Source organism: Leuciscus leuciscus (assembly GCF_965113295.1).
Source record: "Leuciscus leuciscus genome assembly, chromosome: 5".
Lineage (NCBI taxonomy): Eukaryota > Metazoa > Chordata > Actinopteri > Cypriniformes > Leuciscidae > Leuciscus > Leuciscus leuciscus.
Genome location: NC_138729.1, coordinates 42,825,751 through 42,843,593, shown reverse-complemented (window position 1 = coordinate 42,843,593; position 17,843 = coordinate 42,825,751). Strand labels below are relative to the sequence as shown.

Here is a 17,843-nt window from a genome sequence, read left to right as displayed (position 1 = left end):
TATTTCACAGACAATGCTTAAACCTAGTCTCAGACTAAAATGCATGTTTGAGCTGTTTTAACTGAAAGCAACTTGCACTGACATACCTTAACTTGTCAGTGTCATTGTTTTGTCTCAAGATTCACACCAGTAGTGTTTTTTTTCTTAGGCAAGTTTATAAAAGCTACCCTTAAATTGAACAATAGGCCTAATCTAAGCCCTGTCTGTGAAACCAGACCTAAGATAAATAAATGCTGTAAAGGTCTTGTTCATTGTTAATTCATGTTAACTAATGTTAACTAAGGTGTTACAAAGTATTTTTGGGGGATAATTCATTCTGTAGTAAAGTATTCGTCGCAGACTATTTAATAGAGTGGTTGGGCAAAAAGTAATGTAACCGATGCCTATGAGCATTGACCTTCTGTTGTTTGTCATGGTAGTTGGAGTTACACTACGACGATGTCCGCTCAGTCCCCTGAGACTGTCTAAAGTGACTCAAGTTCCCGCTGGGCCACTGAGAGGGAGAGTCGCCTGAAGTGAACACTAACAGAGACAGTCCTGTGTTGAATTATTTAAAGCCTGTAGTGTTGTATTCACCGACTCACTCACAGCTACAATGGATTGTGCGTGCAAAGTGTACATTTGATAACCTAGATTATATCTTTGACTTTTGACCTTCACCTCAGTTTGACCTTCTAGGGTGAAGTTAACCTCTGTGATTATATATTGTGAGGTAACAGCCGAGCTTGATCCTGCTCGATTGACCTTGAGCAAGTTGGTTCGCTCTATGAAGAATAAAATGATTCAGTGACTCAGTTTAGTCATCGCTCAAATGCATTGTTTTAGTTTTTTGATTAGTTTAGAAAAAATATTTAATGTTTTTATGGCTGAAATACGATTTCAAGTATGTTTCCAAAAAGTTCTCCTTACAGCCATTACAAACATTTTGTGAACTGAATCCTACTGTATCTGTTATTGAATTGGACTAGTGTTATTTTATTTATATACTAATATCATATTTATAAATATTTTGATTTAGCTTTTATTTTTGTTTTCAGTTTTCATTTAGGTTTAAATAATTTTGACATTTTAAAAAAAAATTCCAATAATTTACTTTTAAGTTTTTGTTGTAATTTTAACACTTCAACTTCTATTTTAACTTAGTTTCCAAGGCAACATTTCTAAGTTTTGTTTACGTTTTAAAGCCTACATTTTTCATCTAATTTTGTATTTCATTTCAGATGTATTTCAAATATTGAGTTTAAGTTAACAAAAACAACACTGAATTGGACATCAATTTTGATTGATTTTTCTATCTCTATATGTTAAGGTGATTGTTCACCCCCCCAAAAAATGTGTCATCAGTTACTCACCCTCAAGCCATTCCGAACCTATAAGACTATCGTTCATCTTTGAAATACAAATGAAGATATTTTAAATGAAATCTATGAGATCTCTCGAGTTTTACGATCTCTTTATGAACTTTTTAAAGCATCAAAGTGGTAGTTGCTTAGACTGTCAATGGAGGGACAGAAATCTCTCAGATTTCATGAAAAAAAAAATCTTCATTTGTGTTGTGAAGATGAACGAAAGTCTTACGGGTTTGGAACGAGTAAATGAGAACAGATTTTTAATTTTGCCGGGAACAAACCCTTTAAAATATCGTCATTCGAAATAATAAAAAAGACTTTGGATGAGGATATTCCCTGAGTAAACATATTTAAGACAAATGTCTACATTTACCGTTGTCAGTGTTCTTTTCTCTGTAATACAGATCACTAGATGGTTATTGTTGTGTCAGATTAGCAGCAGACAGGCCTCATTATTATTGCACGTGCTGACAGCCCCCGATGATGTCACTGTTGTTCTGTTGCCATGGCGCTGACACCGAAATGTATTCACGGAAGGTGCTGAGATCTGGTTTTGCATATTTTTTGGTCTTTCTGGCATCCTGTACTGCTGGAATCAGTATTCATCCAGACATCCCCAGGCAGACGCTGATGTTGAGCCAGCATGGCTGTCGTCAGGCTAGTTTCTCACTCCCCCTCCAAGGCCAATTCATTCCCAATCTCCTCAGCATGTGACAGGTGCAACTGTGTTATTGATTTGGGCAGTCGGTTTTAATGTGCTCCGGGATGCGCAACGCTTATTGTCTTCCCCCCCTTGGTGTGCGTGTCTATTAAAATGCTGCCAGGAAAATGTTCTGAAATATTAGACAGTTCCCCCCACCCCTCCTCCCATTCCCATTTCAGCTGAAATATATGAGCCCGTCGGCAGGCCAAAACTGAAGCCACGGGGTCCAGAGTGAGACTCGCTGTGAATAAATCACACTCGCTCACTGACGCACACACACGCGGACGTGCCGCAGTGTTCATGAGGGAGTCTGTAAATAAAACACGCACACCAAATGTGAAGAAAGCTGTTTAAATGTCAAAACCATCTTCACGGGAGATGACAGGAGAAGCTGTAATGTCCAAAGTAAACATAACACGACATTTAATTGTATTGTTCAGTGTCCTTCTCATATGTTTTTCTACTCTGCCTGCGTCTGCTGCGTTTATAGCAGTATTTGATTTCTGTCTTGGCTTTCTTTACTGTCTTTCATGACCTTTCCACAGGTGTGTCATATTTAAAGATTTATGTTTTGTGCACTTTTTTTTTTATTCTTTTTTTTTACCATGGTGCTAAAATTCATGTATGGCGTTTACAAAGTAGTCCAAAGGTACAAAAACAAAAAAGAACAAACAAGAACAAGAACTTAAAAAAAAACAAAAAAAACAGGCACTATGCTAATCTGATTTAATGTTGTAGTAATTTAGTACCCTGGGATTCATCATTGTATAATAGTACTTTAAAAAAATATATTGTTAGGTATTTTTAATGTATATGTAATTATATATCCACAGCCCCTTTACATTTACTTTATTTTTATATGTACATATTATATTTTAAAACAAAAAAATGCATGTGTGTAATATATATATATATATATATATATATATATATATATATATATATATATATATATATATATATATATATATATATATATATAATATATAATATATATTTGTCATTAATTACATATTTTTTTTCTTTTGTTTCCTTTAACTAAAATTATATTCAGATGTGTATATATGCATATATATATAATTGTTTTATGGAATCGTGTGAAAATTCCATGATATTTTGATACAATTTGATTACCATAATTATCTACAGTATAAATGGTACAATAGTATTACCATGTTTTTTTTTGTGTGTGTGTATTTTTAATGGTCTTTTCATGGTACAATTTTTTGAAAGGTTGCTATTGTATGCCTTTCTCACTCCAAATGGTTGTTTCTCAGAATTTAAACACGTTTGCGGTCTAATCTGAATGATCTTTCCTTGTCTTCCTGTTTGTGTCCTCTTGCTCTTTGCTCAGGTCTACCTTTTCTATTCTTTTGGGTTCAGTTGGGCCTCTTTTTGCCGCACAGGATGTAGGTGTGCCCAAAGTGCACACATATTCACACCCACATGCACACACACACACACGAATGCGTTCAATCGTATTATAGGCTAGCAAACATTACATTCAGGGTTGGATGTTAGCCGCAATGGCCTTTATGCAGGATACAGTCAAACACAACAAGCCTTTTATTGTCTTTACTTACTAGAGCAGAGAAATGTAACCACGTGTTTGAATCACTGACAGAGCTGTTTCCTTTGAACTGTTTAACATCCACATCGCCTAACAAGAAAATCCCACCTGAATAAGAACATGATTGACAATCGGCTATGCCACATTGTTTGTGCTAATGCCTTGGACCTACAGTGGATGACTTGTGACAAGTAGAGCTGAGCAATTAGGATTTGTTTAGCCAGTGTTGCAAGGACAGAGTCAATGAATGTGTGCCTCTAATCCACAGCACAGACTCACACAAATGTACTTGAAACATCTATACCCACAAAAGCTCACTGCTGCTGAACTGTGCTGAATTTCCATAGAGTGAATGCAGGCTTTTGAATTTAAGACCGCTCTGAGAGTTTTCCTGTCCCTGGTTGCAGGTTTTGTCTAATCTTTATTTTCATGCTAGCTATAGGAAAGAGTGCGGCAAAACCCTGTGTGGGAGGATGAGCGTTGAGCGTAGCCTCTGCATACAAAGACTCTACACACGCACAAACAAATTAAACCACGAAAAATCTGCTTATGAAGTCTGCTGGTTTGAGCAGGACCTGTCGTTATTGGTTCAAACATAATCAAAGGTTGATGATGGGCATCAACAGCCAAAGACAGAGATGTGCTTTTCCTCGTCTCTTTCTCCCCAGTCATTTCTTTGTTTCCTGATATAGATTTGAATGTAAAGATGACCAGATGTTTGCCAGATTGGAGACTTAACCAGATTGCATTAACTAACATTAACTAACCATGAACAATACATTTGTTACAGTATTAGTCTTTGTAAACATTAGCAATACTAAAATACAACTTGCCATTGTTCGTTCACATTAGTTTAAAGTCCCCATGAAATCAAAATGTTTGCCTTAAAGGGATAGTTCACCCAAAAATGAAAATTCTGGCATCATTTACTCACCTTCAAGTTGTTCCAAGCCTGTATGAATTTCTTTCTTCTGTTGAACACAAAAGAAGATATTTTGAAGAATGTTGGTAACCAAACAGTTGATGGGCCAATGTGGATCAACGATTTTGATGACATCATTCTGCTCTCCAGCTTCTCATCAGATTTTCTGTTCAATCACATGCTCTCTAGAATCTAAAGCGTCCCGCCCCCAAATAGACGCTGAAGCTGCAGCTAAAATCTATCACTTGTTCACACAATTACTACTTTCTATACGGTGAATATAGGGGAAAGGGAATGATTCAGACAGTGTAATAATGCTTTCCATTGGGGCAAATGAAGTCTGGTTTTCCATTAGTGTCACACGAACCGCGAACCGCCACAGAGTGCACACACAGTCTGCTCTGGTTCAGAGACATGATAGCACAGAGTAGATCATATGAACGAGTCGATGCAAGCCACAAAATGTATCTGACCAATTTGAATTCTACACAGAATTCTATATTTTAAAGCTATGGAGGAGATTAGACAGACTTGGCATTAGAAACAGCACTTATAGAAGTGATGAGTATAACAGACCTTTTTGCTCTCAATTTTTGTAATAAAGTATGTGTGTATTGAGCATACATCATTTTTGTTCACTGGATATTTGTGAAGATGTGTATTTTTGTACAATTGTATAATTGTCTTACACAACAGTAAAACATATTGAACAAACCACTCTTCCGTCACCCACAATTTTGATTTTCTTTGCAACGGTTAATTGGCCAGCTGGTTGGGAAGACTTGGAGTCGCGTTTACCTATAGACTTTACACTCGTGAATGTCTCTCATTAACGAATACATGCAAACACAGATCTAAACAAACAATCATATTCTAAATGGAGAATAAAGAAGATTGAATGGAAAATTCTCATTTTAGGACGAGAAAAAAGCAAACTTCAAATCCTCATTAAGAAAACAAAAGTGAGTGGTTGAGATCAGTCCTTTAAGTGCAAATGGCTTGTAATTGCTCATTTGCATATGCATAATTGTAGTCCATTTATGCTGCGAGACCCGAAATGTCCTCCAACACTCGTTCAAATGAAAGGCTAGAAGCGCAAGAGTGTGCAATAATGGCCTGGCATGAAAAATTTATGGAGGAATACGGCACTCCAGCGTCTGCTAAGTGTTTTAGAGGGTATTTTGTAACATGGAGAGAGGGAGACCTTGTTTCCTAATGTGAGAATATTTTTTGTAATATTATATATTTTTTTTTTATGTTTTAAAGTTTGTACTGGTGGCCATATTCTGTGCTCCACTGTCCCTTGTTAATTAGTTTTAGTCCTTTTATAAAGCCTCTTCCCTGCACCCTTCACCTTTCTCAACTAGCTTTGTAGTACCACAGATTTACTTTGATCTGAATCAAGTAATTCAATGATTTATCTTCAGAAGAAAATGTCTTGGCTGAAGTGACACACAGATGCAAATTAGTTGCTGGTGGGATCTATTGTAATTATTTATTGTTATATTATTCTTTTCAACTTTCAAGACAGTTTAAGACTGTTTTTTGCCTCTGTATTTGACAAATATAGTACAGAGTAAGAGGAAAATGTCAATGAAAAAGAGAAGTTAATGGGATAGGAAGTTAAACACCATAGGCCAAACTCTGAGCCAAGGCGAAATAATTTACAGTGAAATAATTTTCTTTTGTATGTATGTAGAAACTTTGTATATAAAAAAACTTTGAATGAACTCCTAAAAATGTTCCTCTAAATGCTGTCAGCGCACCATAGAGCTAAAGTATGAGACAATTTCAGATGTGAAATTCACTTTTAAAGTTTTACGTTTTCGTCTCAGCACCGGCAGGCTGCTGCACAATCCTTTTCCCAGTAATTTGAAAGCGTTTTGTCCGTATACGAATAATTTGCCCTTACCTTACTATCCATTATCATTCACTGAACTGAAAAACCGATGGAAAAGTTAGATTTTATGGTGTCTCGCTTTTAAACCATGGCAGCCTCTTTCAAATGTATCACTTCATGCCCTTCATCACCTCCATTTTTGTTGAAAGGTGTCACTGAAAGAACGAAAAAAAGAGGAGCCGTAAAAATCATACCTGAAACCGATAATGAGGTCGGAGAATGCTGAATAATTCTCTCATATCTTTTTCTTCTCACTATCTCCTTACAGTGTGACAGCGAGAGTGACATCGATGACAAGGTAAGACTTCTTTTCATGAGTGTTTGTGTGTGTGCGTCTGTTTACCTAACCCACTGTTCAGCGAGTAAGAGTGATTTTGGAGTTTATAGTTTGAAAGGCTGTCGTCTTTCTGCATGTGTGTGTTTGTGTTTGTGTTTGTGTATGTGTGTAGATGACAGAAAATGGCTGCCAGTCTTGTGATTGTTGATTATTTGCATATTACAGGGATACAAAGGGAAACGCAGTGCGATAGAAAGCGAGTGCACTTATTTCAGTGTTTTAAGCTTTCTGTGAGGTGTCATTGTGTTTGGTGTGTCAATTCAACTGCTTTGAAGTTGTTTGAACTAGAAAAGAAAAGTAGTCACCTGTCTTTATGTGTGTGCTAGTTAATTATAGACAGGAAGAACTATTGTGAACTTCACCAAAAGCGGTGAGCACCTTCTAAATATGAAGGGAAAGCTATCCTTTGTTAGCTAAAGTAATTGTAATTCTTATAATATTTAGTATTTTATGTTTCCTTGTCCTGTTCCTGAAAGATGGTATAAACGCCTTTTAAATTTTATTTTTTTTTTACTTTCTAACAATTATTGTAGGGCAGATGTTGTAGAACCATGGATTTAACCAATTAGAAAAGAGCTACCAGGGTGAAATTGTTATCATACATTGTAGTGATGTCCAGTTCGTGAAAGAATCGTTCTTTTGATCCCTTTTTTTTTTTGTGAACTGGCTCAACCAGTTCACCAAATCGGACTGAACTGTCTGAAATAGTTCACGGCTCAAGTCAGCACAAGTTACTCAATCAAACTCACTTTCAGACACTCTGACAGTCACTCCATCTCGAAATGAGCCAATATCCAAGAGTATATGATCCTATGATGCCGATTTTTACCAACTCATTCAGCGCTCCAGTTAGTCCAGTCTTTCTGGCATGTCTGAGTCCGACATACTGAGAATTGTGAGCCCAGGGTTTCATAATGGGGGCAAAATGTTTCTGATGTATTTTGCTAAAAAGCATAAAGTATAACAAATAAAAGGTATTGGAAATATAACAGTGATCCGATGGCAGTAGTTCTCGAGTCAAAAGCAATACACAGCAGTTCTCTCTCGAGTCAAGAGCCTGTTAATGGTTACAACAGTACTGGGCAGTTGATTTGAATGAGGGGTGAAATGAAAGTTTTTTTTTTTTATGGTTTCTCATGGTTTATGTAAAAAGTTGATTAAGACTAGTTTATTCACTATATATGCTTTAGACATCTAAAACTTTCACATTTCACGTCATTATTTGTGCCTTTAACATTAGAATTGCGTATATGTGACATCATTGAGTGATTATAAAAACGAACTGGTGAATGTTTTCTTTTTTTACCAGTTCATTGAAATGAACTCTTCGAAAGAACCAGTTCACGGAAAATAATCAGACTTTCCATCACTAATACATTGACCACAACCTTGATAGTACATGTTTCTGTGTAACAATATACATAATTAGCTGGACAGTAGTTTTGATGTAAGAGAGTAAAATGTTATCTCTGGTTTATAATGTAATTTGTGATCGTGTCAGCGGACATTAAATGACAGTAGTTTTCATCGGAGCTTTCCACAAGCTCCTCAAAAGGTGTCATATTTGCATATTTTTTTCCAAAATAAACAACAGCTACAGACATATAGTGATGGATAGATACTTGTCAGATTATACCATTATGTCTAATTTGTTATTCAAATGCGCTCTGGTCACGAATGCTGTTGAGATTTGGTTAGCGGTTTGTAGGTTGTCAGATCTTTTTCTGGTGGAATGTTTTTTCCCAGCACCTTTAGCGCTTGTTTATCTTTTAATATTGATAACCCTAATATTTCTGTCACCCATATAAACAGCATGTAGCTCCAGTGGAAGTGTAACACGTGTTAATTCCCCTGCAGTTAAGCAATTACTCCCTGCTAAATGAATGTGATAGCATAACTAATCTCCTGTAAGCCAAGCTCCCAGTTCAGTGGAAAACGTCTCCGGCGTGCTCTATAAATAATACATTGATAGCAAGCAGCAATTTGCATTAACCGCAGCTCACGCTAGTCAATAGGCTTTTATCTCTCTCCTCATTGAGGCAGATGGTAAGAGAAAACCTCTTTGGATTTGACACGATGAAGAGAGGGACTTTTAGAGCCTGCTATTCTTTTAACTCTAGTAGGCTTCAGAGAGAAGAGAAATGGGGTATTCCACACTAATTTTGGGGCCCTTTACTTTCTTTGTTTCTCTGTGGGCCTCTTTCTCTCTACCAGCCCATGTTCCTCAAATTCCTGTATCTTTTTGGTCACAAGTTATGTATGTGTTTGTTTATGTGCTTCTATGCATGTGAACTGATCGTAACAGATCTAGGGCAAAGGAGGAGTGAAAATAGAGAGTTTGTGGCATGTAGTCAGAGCCAAGTTTAAGACATAAAGTGTAAGTTTTTATTTTAATAATTCTGTGTTGATGGCATATTTAAAACCAACAGTTTTTTTTTCTGTTTTTTTCTGCAATTTTAATTATAATGTGCCTTATTTTACACTATTAAAGGTAGGGTAGGCACTTTCAGAGAGGCTAGCAATAGCAAGTTAGCTTTGAAAGCATTATATCCCGTCCTCCCTTCAGAGACTATGGGCCCTATTTTAACGATCTGAAACGCAAGTATCAAACGCGAAACATAACTTTGTGGGCGGATCTCGCAAATCTAAAATGGGTTGGTCTGAAGTAGCTACATTACTCATAGGTGTGGTTTGGGCGTAACGTGAAATAAACCAATCAGAGCATCATCTCACATACCCTTTAAAAGCAGGCGCGCTTGTTCCATGGCGGATGGCTATTATAACGGATCTGCCAGGCGCACGCCAGGAGCAGTTCACAGCCGAGGAGACTGACGTTCTTGTCAGGGCTGTAAAAGACAGAGAAGTGACATTGAATGGGGATGGGAGAAACCCACCCAAATAAGCTTCAGTTAAACAGGTGTATAATAATTTTGGTAAATGTGTATGCTAGATTTATGCCTGCTACTTCTGCTACAACTGCTGCTTCTGTGTAGATGAGAGAAGCAAAGTGTATGCTCGTTTTGCACACGCTACATTATAGCCAAGCATGCGCCCTTAAAATAGCATCTGAACGCGCCACTGAAAACGCGCCACTGACTTAAGGCCCGTACACACCGGGACGAATATCGGCGCGCGTTATTCGCCAGCGTTTTTCAACGCGTTTTTTGTGTTCACACCCAAGCGATTTTCGCTGACGATGAGCCGAGTGAACATGCAAATTCATTCCCTGACATTAGATGGCGCTTAATGTAAAACAGAAATACAATACCACTCCATAACAGTCTATACTCTGCAATACCACTCCATAACAGTCTATACTCTGCAATACCACTCCAAAACAGTTCTCTTTTAACAAGATTTTTGTAGTCGCTGTCGCGTTTGTCATATAGTTCTTTATTCCGACACCAACAGCTCTACATTCATCTTGCCTTGCATCTTCCTCGTCATTTCTTCCCGGCAGTGTCTGTCTATGGGCAGTGTAGACGCTACTTGGCGTCTTCTTCGCTGTTACATATGTGTGCTCGGCAAGACCGTTTTGTGTTTGAGCGCCCCCAAGTTGTGTTTTACTGTAACTTCAGAAGCTCTAGACACGTGAGCAAAAGCGCCAATCTCATTGGTCGGATAGTTTTTGACGCGGCGTGTCAAACCAAAAAAACGAACCCGAGGCGTTTAAAAAAAAATTACGCTTTTACGCGTGGCGTTTTTCGCGTCGGTGTGCACACTCACATTGGCGCCCTTTGTTTAGTCACGAGGCGTTAAACGTCGGCGAAATTCGTCCCGGTGTGTACGGGCCTTTAGACTAGGTTTTTCCTGGTCTGTGGTGGAATTGTTTTCTAAACTGCAAAATAGCATCAGGGAACGTTTACGCCAGAACACGCCTCCTCTTTTCGCTGAACCGCCCCCGGTAGCGCATGTTCATTCCCTTATTTACCGACGTGCGTCTGTGGAGGGAAAAGTCCGCTGTGCGCGGGTGCAAAATAGGAATGATACATGCGTCGGTGTACAAAGTCAATTGCGCTGGGTGCTCCTATGAGTTTTTGTAACTTTGCAAATCATAAACATGCACAGATTCATTGACACTAAAGGAAAGGGAAAACATTAAAAATCATCATATGACCCCTTCAAGTTAAGTTTATTTTCCAAATCAATAATAATCCTATGGGTTTTTTTCAGGCATGCTACTATGGTAATATCATATTTTTTTTGGTCATGGAAATGCTAATCCAATGCACTTTAATCTGTAATGTATATATTTTCATAACTTAATTTAGTGTGATTTATAAGCTGTTTTCTTCATAGGGATGAAAAAATGTCCCCACAAGGTCAAAGATTTATGGTATTGCCATAGGGTTTAGGGTTTCAGGACACACACACACACACACATTCACATACACTGTGTAAGTGTGTAGTATGTATTGGCTGCTGTACTGTATGTCCTATATGGAAACTAATTTCCAAGTTGTTTTTTGTACCTGCTCTGTTACTGATTTCAGTTTTTAGTTTATTTTGCCATGTTAAAAATAAATAAATAAAGATTGCAGCACATGGAGGGTAACTTTGTCCATGCTAAATGCAGAAGCAGACTTTTCTTACATCGGTGAGAAGAACATGTGGAAGCAATTGCAGCATTCAGAGTCAGAAAGAGTTTGTGTCTCTTAGAAAGAATTCATCAGGTAGATTTCTTGTCCTTTTTTTCTGAGAGTTTGTGCTTGAGATAATAGTTCTAGGTTAGAGGGCATTGAGAAGATGAGCCATGGTTGTCATGGTGTTTGTGTCCAGGTGCGCTGGTGAATAACTCAAATATGAATAAGATCATATTTACCTCCTTCAGAAATCAGTCTTTCATAATTGCTTTGAATAAAAAAAAGATTTAACACTGTTATTTGTAATTATATACATTAAAATCTATTCTAAAGCATTAATCTTTCCCTCCTGTTGAATAGTAACAGGTGTCTTCTCTTGAACAATAGCTTCTTTGAACAGTTGCAGGAAGAACATCATGGCATTTTTACACATTACTACATTATAAAACGGCCTGCAGGTGCGCTGGAGGGGCGTGATCATTTGGGCTTATTTGAATAAATTGTTTCATAGATCACTCCACTTATTAACAGACATCACGACTCGTTCAAAGAAAACAGCATACAGATGATACCACCTGAGGGCGAGATCCATCCCTGAATTATATGAACCGTTGTGGCCAAAAGTTTTGGAACTAGCTGAAGATAGTTGATACATTTTGTATTTGTATTCATATACAGTATTGTATGGTCTTTGTTTTCATTGTTCTGCCTGTTTTGTACAATCATTTCCTGTTCTGAAATGGCTGACAGCTGTTTTTGTGTGTGTTTCTAAAGAAAATGATTTCTTTAAAGGTTTCTGTAAAGAAAAATTGGATTTTGATAAAGAACCCATCTGATGTGATTCAACTCTTTATCTGGATTCATTTTCGTGCCACAGTATTTCTCAGTGTTTTTTTTTTTTTTAGCAGATTTCTAGCTTATATTTGGAATGTTAAGTCTTATACTGTAGTATCTTAAAGTCAACATTTGCATAATTGCCTAATGCATGTTTCTTATTGTGAGTCTTATCTGTGCATGTTATTCCAAGATTACTTTTCCACTGATGGCATTGAGGCTGTGGACTATTGGATACTTGCTCTAATAGTTGTTTGTAATGTCCACTTTTCACGGTCCAGTTACTTCCATATGTGTAAAATCAAGTCAGGTCCTTTGAATTTGACTCACTAAATGTCTTATTTTATATTACACGAGTCAGATTGATTGTCAGGAATGTGGCAAAGTGGGAAGTCAATTCTGACTAATTGGTTTGGATTGGATTTCGTTTGATTCATTGCTCACAATATTTTGTTAGGAGACTGCTATTTATGACTAAGTTGTTTTTTTTTTTTTGGTAGAATGCACTTACCATCCAAAAATTTGGGGTTGGTAAGAATGTTTTTTTTGTTGTTTTTTTTACACTTTTATGTAGCAAGGATCGGGGCCTCAAACTTATCATAAATGACACTAAAGGCATTTTATAATATTACAAAAGAAGGCCCAGGAGAAAATACTCAGCAATGGTGTTGACTTGTGAATTTGCACATAGTTTGTCTTAAAGCATATTAAAACCACCACATAGACATATAAACATTAAAGCTTGATTTTCAACACAGATGGACTTTAAGACATAACCGACTGTGTTTACAAGTGTGTGTATTTGTCCGTTCAAGCGCAAGAAGACACCAAAGAGAACTCAATTCCGTATTTGATATGAGAGGCAGCTTTTTGTGCACACACTCTGAATGTCCCAGCACAGAAAACAGTGCCGAATTGAGTTATCTTTCGTGTCTTCTCGCTTTTAAATGGTTTAAAATCACATTAAAATGCACTCACAGGAATCGATAAGTGGAATCAAAATTAAAAATGTATAACAAGTATCCGATACCAGAATTGCAATCGATTTTATTTCCCCAACCCTAGTTGTGTTAAATGTTGCATTGGTTGTGGTTCAAATGCTTACGGATCAAATTAATCATTAAAATATAGTTTAGTTCTGCAGTTAGAAAAAAGTATGAAAAGGCATATGCGGATGTGAATTTGGCAATGGAACCAAAACACAATCCATTCAGTCCAGTAGCTGCATTGTCACAGATTTCCACAGTTGCATGAATCAGGAACAGAGCTGTCAGGTGTGATTCTATCTCAACTGACAAGTGAACACTGAAAACTGTCTGTTGTGTTGGGCAGCTTAAAGAGATTTCTGTTATTTCATTCCTCTTGTATCTTTGTCCGTTACATCAGTGTGACAGCATGTCACATAACACACCCAGCCATTTCAGCCACTTCAGGTAAACACAGACATTTTTCTCCTTTAACTGAAGGGCTTTACGGCTGACGAGCATTGCTGTCTTTATTGACACCCTAACCTTCTCCATCTCTCAATTCAAGCTATTTGTCCTGTCAAATATCATGTTGTTCAGTGTGACACAGGAAGCATTAGCGCCACACGCTTGGCTTTTATCTTTGTGTTGGCCCCAATTTGACGGGCCACTGCTGTTTAAAACCCACCCGTTTTTATTAACTCCTTTACCTACACAGTCTTGCATGGTATCGCCGTGCTAGCATTCTTTTGAGATCTGAATGCTAGCGTGTTTTTGTAGTACATCAAGCTGTTTTATCTCAGATCGAAGGAAAATGTGATTTTCTCATGATTACCCATGTAATGGAAGTACTAGATTAAGTTAAGTTGTATCATGTACATCAGCTTGCTTATTGCTAATGTGTGAGCATGTTAGCATGCTAAATTTGAGCGTGTTGAGTAAAAAGCAGTCAAAATATTGTAATTTATACTGTAGTGTTATTTTAAGGTACTGAAATATTCCTTCTCTGTAAAAAATTTCTAACCCTCCCAAATCAAAAAGTGACCGATAACATAAAATTTTTTCAATTGGCCCAAGTAAAATTCTTGTTGCAATAGTCTGTTAACATTGGCTAATAATACGTCAGACTAATTGAAAATTTTAGATGTTATCGGTCACTTGAAATTTTTGACTTGGGGATGTAATTTTTTTTTTACATTCTGAAGCCTATTTGTAGGACCATTGATAATATTGCATAAGGTTTATTATTATTATTATTATTATTGACATTATTTTTATGACAAATAAACAAACCAACCCTCTAGTTTTTAATTTAGTATTGCAAAAAAAAAAAAAAAAAAAATCAGTTAATTTAATAAGTATTGTTTTATCATGGTAGTATTTGTTGTTGTGCTTTTATGCTAATTTAAATACATAATTAAATGTATGTAATCAGTTAAATTATTTATTGAATTAATTTATCTACCTTAAAAAAAGTACAGAATTAATGTGTAGTGATTAGAATTTGTCACCAAAAAAAACGCTTAATTAACATATTATCACATTGCAAAAAACTTGATTGGTCCTAAAAAGGCTTCATTTCTTCATGCAAAATGGATCACATTTTTTAGGTAACAATGTGACCCAGACATGTTTTCATGATATTCGTCCAATATACGTCACACACACTTTCAGACTAGTCTGCACATGTACCTACTGTATATATCTGCACCTCTGCCTGTCTCTCTACAGTCTTTCTCCCTGACAAATGATTTCCCTGCCCCTTTTTAGTGCTGTTTTCCTCCTTTGCTCCTCTCCGCATCGTTTGGATGATCTGAAGGAACTAATGATCTGTAATGCACCCTCTACCCCTAGACCCTTCTCAGCTGTCTTTTCTATCTCTCCTATCATCCTCCTTTTCTCATATTCAGTCATAAACAGGCCACCCACAGGCTTGCTGACAGGCCTCTAATAGTTTTTTTATGGAGGTGAAGATGGAGCGGCTTAATGTTTCGACACAAGCAATCATCGCTCCTCATCTCTTTAATGAAATTAGATTAAGTGCACCTGGGGAAGGGCTGAGGAGAGGGAGGCCGAACGCTGGTTAGGACGCTAGCTTTCATTTAAAACCAATTTGCCTGCTATATTCCGCCATCAGCCTGGGATTCAGCATGCAGTCGGAACGAAGGGTGAATGAGATCACACTGGCACAGACGGGTTTAATTCTCTTCCCCGCGGGCGGCGTGAAATTATAACTGACACATTCGACACACACTTTAATATGGAGATGCCATTTTTCTTCTGTCCAGCATGGCTTTCATTCTCTATCTTCTCTAGCTTTCTTCAGCTCATTGGTTTCCCTCACTTGCCTACAATTTACTCTCTCTCTCTCTCTCTCTCTCTGTATGTTTTTCTTTCTTTATTTCTCTTTCTGTCTCTTAATGGCATCATAACGTTACCTCTGGATGAGGTTTTCTTTTGAATTTATTTATATTATGACTGTTTCCAATGTTCTCTTCTTCAATTTGAAATAAAATGTTTTCTTTGAATGTCGGGACTTACATCTGGTCCATGTTTCCCTCGCTATTTTGCGGTGCTACTTATATGCAGCCCGAGAATGGAAGAAGAGATCTGACCCTAAATGGAATTTGAATGTTTCTTGTTGGTCTTGTGTTTCTATTTGAATGGATGGTGACTATGGGACTTTTATGGCATTTTTGTAAAATAATTTTTAAAGTGCATGCATTGAATTTACTTTGACATGCAAATGAGAACATTTAAGGCTTATAGAGAAGCAGTTCACCCAAAAATGAAAATTACTGTCATTCACGTTCATGTTGTTTCAAACTCTTTCATCCTTCCCTAGAATACAAATGGAGATGTTTTACAGCACATTCTTACAGCTCTTTTCCATACCATGAAAACAAGCCCTGTTCACAGGCTGTTGAGCACCTTCATATAACGTCTTATAAATATCATAAGATTTGACCATATGGCATGTGCACCATATTACTATGCATATGATAGCTATTCATGAACAAGCTGCAATTTAAATTTCTATTCATAAACTCACAAATCTTGTTCATGTACAATCAAAACATTATTTAGATGCGTTGCAATAGGTAAGACGTCATTGATGCCATTGATAATTGTTTTTTTATTGCTGTTGTAAATGATGATGAGTGCACCAGTTTAAATATTGGCGAATGAGATTTGAGAGCTGAAGGGGGCCTTTGGTCTGTTCCACACATACTGGTATTGTATGAATTAAGATGACTTAATAAAATAAATAATGCATGGGCCATATGGCCAACTTCTGTGGTTTCTTTACAGTGGTTTTTGTCCTTTTTGGAGTTTGACAGCTGTGGTCACTATATGAATTGTTTGAAAAAGAGCTGGATAAACGTTCATCAGATTTCTCCTTGTGTGTTCCATGGAAAATGTAGCAGCTTACGGGTTTGGAACAACATGAAGGTGAGTGAGTAATTACAGAATTTTTAACTGCATTCATGTTTTTGACTTGACTATGAAAGAGTAATATGTCCTGTAGGGCTTGACGCCAACCTCATTAAAGCATCATCGCTGAAATGATGTCTCCACAAATACACATCATAGATGGCTGGCAAGGACACATTCACTTTGACATACACTTGTGAAATAGTGCTTATTATATTGTCTGTTTATTCTGGCATCGGGGAGAAGTTGAGTGAGGCCAAACTTAATCACGCTGTGAATTATTGTTGGACTGGAACAGTTGCTCAAGGTATTGTCTGAAAAGAGAATTAGTTAGCGGAAATTACGAACAGTCTGCTTATTATTGTGTTTAGGGTGTTTTCGCACACGTTTCAATTTCTTTTTCCGAACCCAGTTTGATTCAATTCTTCTGAAACCTTCTAGACCAAACTTCCAAGTAAACTGCAATTTGCTCACCAATTTCAGAACAACCAAATTAAGCAAACTGTAACATCAGGCTGAATAGTGAGCAGTGCTAGTGTAATGGTTTCTGTGATACTTGGTTGCTGTTCTTGTGGGTTTCTATCCGAATTCTAGGTGTCTGTTATTCTTTTTTGAACAAAACCGTGGATCAAAGTCAGGTGTTTCCCGCAATCTGAGCATTTTAATGTTTGCTTTTTAAAGGTGGATTGTCGTGGCAATCTACCCAGTGCTTTTGCTAGGAACAGTGTGTGAATAACAAGCCAAGCGCTATAAACATTTTTCCACATCAGTAATAAAACTTAAATTGAGTCCATATTGGATGCAGATGTTGTCTGCTGAGAAAACATTTGGTGCATATGTGTGTGTGCACATGTGTCAGACTGGAGTATTTCTGATCTTACATAAACATGATGCTTAAGTGCCTCTTATTCAATAAACATTGGCGGACGTTAACTACTCGCAGCTTGTTGCCAGTGCTTTGTGTTTCCAACTGGAGCTTGAAAACCATGATTTGTCCAAGCCAGGGCTTGTCTGGAGAAGTTTTACATGAGCTGAGGTTTCACTTTTCTTCCAAGAAATGACACAGACAATCAGAGGCAACTCGTAGAAGGGCTCGCTGCGACTATTAGCCCATTTCATTGATTGTGATGCACCCCATGAGAGATGAGACTTTCTATGGACAGAATCAAAGACTTTCGTACATATTTCAATTGAATGTAGAACCCTGTGCAGTTTGTGAAATGTATCTTTGTAGTCTCCACAAGG

The 17,843-nt window shown here is 37.2% G+C and overlaps 1 protein-coding gene across 13 annotated transcripts in view; it reads left to right on the top strand.

The window, feature by feature from the left end:
- Window positions 1–17,843, top strand: part of fbrsl1 (fibrosin-like 1) — a 301,880-nt gene that overhangs the window by 189,660 nt on the left and 94,377 nt on the right. For all 13 annotated transcript variants that reach the window (XM_082170185.1, XM_082170188.1, XM_082170187.1 and 10 more), the window contains one exon: window positions 6,713–6,742. In XM_082170185.1, the coding sequence (XP_082026311.1) occupies window positions 6,713–6,742 (30 nt within the window). The remainder of the gene's footprint in view (window positions 1–6,712; window positions 6,743–17,843) is intronic.